Below are 6,172 nucleotides of genomic sequence, written 5' to 3'. Positions count from 1 at the left end.
GTTTGGCCCTCTCCAACAAGCTTTAACAATACCCGGCCCCCCTTGTCCGATTTTTCTGGCTACACCACTGCGCACACTGCCTCCAACCACCACATGCACAATGTCTTCTATAACTTTGGTCACTACTGCGTGCTTGTATGGTCATGAAAATAATTTGTCACGCCTTCGACACATTAATATGAACAAGAATAGTGAGCATGTGACAAAGCCAATTCAACTCACGTCGACACATTAATATTAACAAGAATAGTGAGCATGTGACCGGAAATCCAATTCAACTCACGTGAGCAAATGCTCCAACACACCAAATTTTTTTAGGAGGAAAGCTTAAGCATTTTGATGTGTGCAAAAAAAAGCAAGTGGGACACCAAATGTAGTGCACTTAATTTTATTTTTTCACTGGCAAAGCAGCGGTACCTCCAAAGGCCCACCACATGGCATGAGCCTGCGCCGGGGGCTAGGGGACCTTTAGTCAACACCAACCGGGACTAAAGGTTTTTTACTTGAAATATTTTTGTTTGATTTTTTTAAAAAAATTGAATTTTTTTCTTTTGGTTTTCAAATTTCTGAATTATTTGATGATTTAATCTCTAATCACCCCTCATCATTGCTCATGTGTGGAGCACTCATTCTAAATCGTCTAACTTTTCGGCCGGTCATCCATCCTCTCACTACTCCAGCCTAAGCACGCTTAACTTTCGAGTTCTATTCCCCCTAGTTTCCAAGTCTGCACTTTGTTTACCTGACAATAGTAAGCTGTCAATCCTATTAACCCTCACGAGTTTAGCTTGAGCATGAAGTCACACGTTTCACCGTGTAAGTTTGAAACTATTATTCTAAAAAATAATTATTATTTAGTAACACTAATATTTCTTCAATAAGTAGTTTGACCATATTTTGATCATAATAAGACTAGATTTGACCATAGTTTGACCAAAGTTTGACCAAAATTCAAGAAAACTAAAATAATTATGTAGTAACACTAATATTTCTTGAATAAGTAGTTTGACCACAGTTTGACCAGATTTAACCAAAATTCAAAAAACAGAAATTTGAGCATAACTTTTTTTCCTTTAAGAATTTGAGGATTCCAAAAATTTGCAAAACGGCGTACGGCGGTCGAAATCGGATGCAGATTTTCATGCTGAACATTTTGATATATTATGCGGCTCTTTTTTGACATCGTATGCAAAAGATATGGCCATTTTACTTTTTCATAACACTTCTTTGCAAAACATGTCGAAATTTATGTTTCTAAATTTCCCTAACTACTAGATGTAGTAACATAACTAGATCTCGAAGGATTTTAATTTTTGAAGTTTTTATTATTTTCTTTTGTTTTTTTTTTCAAAACTGAAAAGGTGATAAGGGGGGTAGAGTTTGAAAATTGCCCTTTAGTCCCGGTTTGTGTCTCCAACCGGGACTAAAGGTTAGACCCCTTTAGTCCCGGTTTGTGATACAAACTGAGACTATAGGTTGGCCCTTTAGTCTTCGATTGTGTCACAAACCGAGACTAAAGGGGCTCATGGGGCCCCAGCCTGACGCCAACCTGCCACCACCCCTTTAGTCCCGGTTTGTGACACAAACCGGGACTATAGGTCACAAATGAACCAAGACTAATGCATAGCCGTTCAAACTGAGACTAATGGTCACATTAATGCATGTTCATTTACAAACCGAGACTAATGAGCTGAACATTAGGTCGTTTTTCTACTAGTGATCCAATGCTAGCCGGATACATTGCAAACTCGTTTTCAACAAACCAGATGAAATTCATGCAAAAAAGGTCGAATTTCATATAAACATGACAAATTTCATACAGACGGGACAAAACGGTTACATTTTGGACATATTTTCAACTAAATATTAAACCGGACTAGTTTACGGCTGGCGCGGCGGGTCTCCATTATCGTCCCCATGACCGACAGCAATGAGCCCAGAGGTATATACTTCATCGCAATGTACGACTTGCTTCCCCACCGCTCATCGGAGTGGAACTGCCGCCCGATGCTTCAGCCGGAGGGGAAGGGTCCCTAAGCTGCACGGACCAAAGTTGGTTCTTGGGTAAGGGGACGACGGTGGCCGGCGAGAGGGAAAGACACCGGTTGTGTACGCCGGCGGTGCCTCCACGATAGCCTTCCTGGGACCCAAGCGACAGCGGCTTTCGTGTTCTACTTCTCCTCAATAATGGCAGCGGATGCGGATGCGCTGGCCGCCGACTCGTCGACCTCCGCACACCCGGCTTCTGTCTCTACCTGCATGGCGTGGTCACAAGCATGGGAGGCGCGGGACAATGTGGTGTCATTGACGGCAGTGATGATGCCCGTGTCGGTGTGGAGCAACTCCCCACTCCTCATCGAGCTAGCCTGGAGGGACAAGTTGCTGAACCACGTGCTGACTTGGGGCGGCAACTAGCTCCGTCGGGCTTGGGGAGGGAGGTGAAGCTGCGAGCTTCCTCGCTCATATCCGGCCGGCTTAGCAAGTCACCCGGCCTACTTTTATGCCGGAGAACTGCTTTCATGCTCGTCGGACGCCATTGAAAGAGTGAAGAAAATGTTGGAAGGAGAAGATGGGGAGCGGCGAACTTGATGTTGCGATTCTTGCTCGGTGTCTACCCCATTTAAATAGAGGGCGAACGGGAGGAGCTTGCCCGATGTTGCGTTTAATGCCGGCCCGTTTGTGAACAGACATGTGGTCGGAGTTTGTTCCTCGGCTTTCACGCATGTTTAGTGGAGGGGTTTGGATGTGCGACGAGGTGCATTCAGCCGGGCATGCAATGGGCAGCGCCCTCGGCCGGCGTGCCGCTTCAATGGCGGAGAAGGTGTGAGGCCGCGTCCGCCTTGAGCCGCCTTCAACATGGAGCGACGCGCTTTACAACTGCTTGAATATGGGCAGCTGACGCCGGGTGGAAACGCGCGCGGGCGAGGAAGCTTGTGTTTGGGTGGCTAGTGTGGTCAGAAGCAGACGTGACAGAGAGGTCCAGACTCGCGCAAATCTTCCCCATGTTTGTCTCTGGTTTGGGTGGCCAATTTAAACACGTCCAAACTGTGTCGTGGATCATACATGATCGCGTTGGATGACTTCCCGTCCGGCCAGCGCGGGTTGTGGGATGTTCGAGGGTCGGCGTTGGACGCACTGATTCCCGTTGGAGATGTCCTATTTATCAAGCACCTCTACTCTTATAAAAAAACCGAGTTGGTGATGATTTTGTGCCTGCCATCCTGCAATGTAGACCATCCGATCTATATGTGATGGATAGAAAGCAAACTATGACAATTTTATAAAAAGATACCCGCACCCATCTTCACATTTGCAGATAAGGCTTTTCCTCGTTCATCTTCGTCTCCCACAAGATAAACAACTCGTATAAATGCATCTTAATATTCCGTGCAACGCATGGGCCTTTTGCTAGTATCTTAAAGAAAACCATTTGTTGTACTACCAAAAGGGAGCTAGGAGCTAAAGAGTTTACACGACGGAGGGATGTATGTTTACAATATTTTCAGTCTGCTAGCGAGCGTGGGATGCACAGGGACTGTATCAGACATGGGGAGCAACCGGGCGTTTCTAGAATCCGCGAATCTAGATTCAACGAACATTTTTTTGATTTAACGATTTTTAAATGCATACTATTTTTTGAATGAGCGAATGTCTTATGAATGAATAAACTATTTTATAAGTCACGATAAATTCTTGAAATTTCAGGATATTTTTCCATTCATGACAATTTTTGAATTGGTGACTTTTTTCAATTTCGTTAACAGTTTTTAATGCACTTGTTTTTAAAAAAACATGAACATTTTTTGATTTCCCCAACACTTTTTTTCAAAATTTTGGACATTTTTTAATAAGCAAAACATTTTCTTTATAAAATCACGAGCACTTTTTGAATCCACAAACATTTTATTAATTATTACATTTTATTTCAAAATTTTTATTTTTAAAATTTTTGGAACTTTTTTGACGTCCCAAATTATTTACAGTAGGAAATAAAAAAAGGAAAAAAAGAAAATTTGAAAAACAGGTCGCCCGGACATGGGTTGGACCTAACGGGGGCGCTACATCTTCTCACAGCGTGAATAGTGCGTAGTATAGGAGGTCCTTACTGCATGGGCAGGCCCAGACGGGGGATTCCCTTGCGTGAAACTTTTTTATGGCATTGTTGAGTAATATTTTGCATGTTTGGACGCAATTCATGTGACATGCCGCAAGAAGCAATGCCATTTATTATTAGGTATATAGGTATAGAGGTATAAATAACATGTAAATAAATTAAAATGCCGCATATATACTAGGACAAGAACACCCCTTTAATATCAACACACAATAAATAACAACTGAATTGAAATGTAAAGCATACAATACGAAAACAAATACTTCAATGAGCAACAAGTGATGTAGCCACTGGAACATGAGAGCTTGTGACCGTCGACATGGTGCATGCGTCACCATGCACGTGGCACTCCTAAGTTGATGGAGGAGGCGCCAGGAACGGCATAGGGACGTTGACGGTCGGTATAGAAGGCATCGGCGGCAGCGTCATCTTGGGCACGGAAGGAATGGCGGGCATCGGCGGCACCGTCACCTTAGGCACGACGACAGCGGGCATCGGTGCCATGGTCACCTTAGGCACGACGATGGCCGGCATTGGGGGCATCGTCACCTTGGGCACCGCAGGAACTGCCGGCATGGGCGGCAGTGTCACCTGCGGCACGGTGGGCACAGTCGGCATAGGTGGCACAGTCAAGGCCGGCACCTTCGGCACAGCCGGCATCGGTGGTAGCGTCGGCATGGTCGGCACGGCCGGGAGGCCAGGGACAGCAGCCGCAGCGGGTGGGGCAGCCGCCGGGGTGGTGTCGGCCAAGTGGCGAGCGGCATGGCACGTCGTGCTGGCGAGGAGCGTGCACGCCATGATCATGGCCAAGAAGCTCGTGGTGGAGGCCATGGCTAGCTCCTAGATTTTCTCTGAGGTGGTTTGCTGCGAAGCGACTGCGAGATGTCTCTGATCTCTTGCGATGCAAGAACAGGGGTCAATGCCTGGAACTTATACCCAGGTGATGGATGGCCTGATTAGATTGGTTGTTGGCCAGACTCGCCATGGTAGGCAACACAACTTTCTCCGGAACCAGAGTTGGTAACCATAACGTGTTACGTTAGTCAGAGTGACAATATGTTTATATGATCGAGCAGGAAATTAGTTGCAGCGGTCGATCGCTGGGGATGCATGCATGCATGAATGCCTCAGATTTCTGTGCTTAGGTGAGGAGCTGACGCTGCAGTGGTACCTCTCCTCGTCACTCTTTCTTCCGATAAACAAGTATTTCAAACACGACACAGGGATGTGTGCCGACTGCCGAGCCCCTCGTGCCTTGCCAACCCCAATGTGAAATCAAATAAGAAAGGGAGTGGCTACAGCCTAATTGATTTTGAATAGTCAATCCGTGGTTGACTACAGATATTTGGTGAACTTAGTTAACAAATTTCAGTGGCATTCGTGTTATAATTACTTGGTGCTCGGTAAATCGACATGTGCCTTTGATTTTTCTAGCACGTGCCTTTTAGAGTGGGTTGTTTGTGTAGTCTTTTACGCCGACTTGGGCGTTTTGATGTAGAGATGACGATTTCATGACATTTCAATGTTGTTTTCGTTCTTATTCCTGCATGTTCATCCGTTCAACTACTTACGTCAGTTGTATTGTGAACTTAAATTTTTGCGAAGTGCATTTACGATGGTGTAAGCTCCCGTGACAACCTCAACTATTTGAGTGGAAACAAAGGGAGGAAATTGGTGGCCAACATCTGAGTATTTGGTGGATGACCCTGGCAGAAACATGCTTGGGCAGTTGGGCTACGCAGGCAAGGAGAAACACACCGCCATGATGTCCTTCGTGCTCAGCCATCCAACATATCGCTCAATTATTCACCCCTTTGTCCAATGAAGAGATGAGAGAGAAGGGGAAGAGTAAAAAATGAGTTTGTGATGACGTTGGAGTCGTCTTAGAGCATCTCCAACAGACGCCGAACGCGGCGCGCGCAAAAAACAGCTTTAGCGCGCGCCCATCGCCTGGTTTGGCGCGGCGCGCTGCGCCCGCTCCAGCAGCCGCGCTAAAATGCAGCGCGCACGCTCGTTCTACAAACTAGAAATGTAGGCATTGAGAAAACAGAAATTAAA

The 6,172-nt window shown here is 45.8% G+C and overlaps 1 protein-coding gene across 1 annotated transcript; it reads right to left on the bottom strand.

Moving 5' to 3' along the window:
• Positions 1 to 4,292: 4,292 nt before the first annotated feature.
• LOC119306333 (protein PELPK1-like) lies at positions 4,293 to 5,002 on the bottom strand. Its single transcript, XM_037582581.1, has one exon. The coding sequence runs from the start codon at positions 4,943 to 4,945 to the stop codon at positions 4,466 to 4,468; it is 480 nt and encodes a 159-aa protein (XP_037438478.1). The 5' UTR covers positions 4,946 to 5,002; the 3' UTR covers positions 4,293 to 4,465.
• Between the last annotated feature and the right edge of the window lie 1,170 nt (positions 5,003 to 6,172).

This window comes from Triticum dicoccoides, chromosome 5B, assembly GCF_002162155.2.
Source record: "Triticum dicoccoides isolate Atlit2015 ecotype Zavitan chromosome 5B, WEW_v2.0, whole genome shotgun sequence".
NCBI lineage: Eukaryota > Viridiplantae > Streptophyta > Magnoliopsida > Poales > Poaceae > Triticum > Triticum dicoccoides.
The sequence above is the reverse complement of the archived record's forward strand: the minus strand, read 5'-3'. Positions and strand labels throughout refer to the sequence as shown.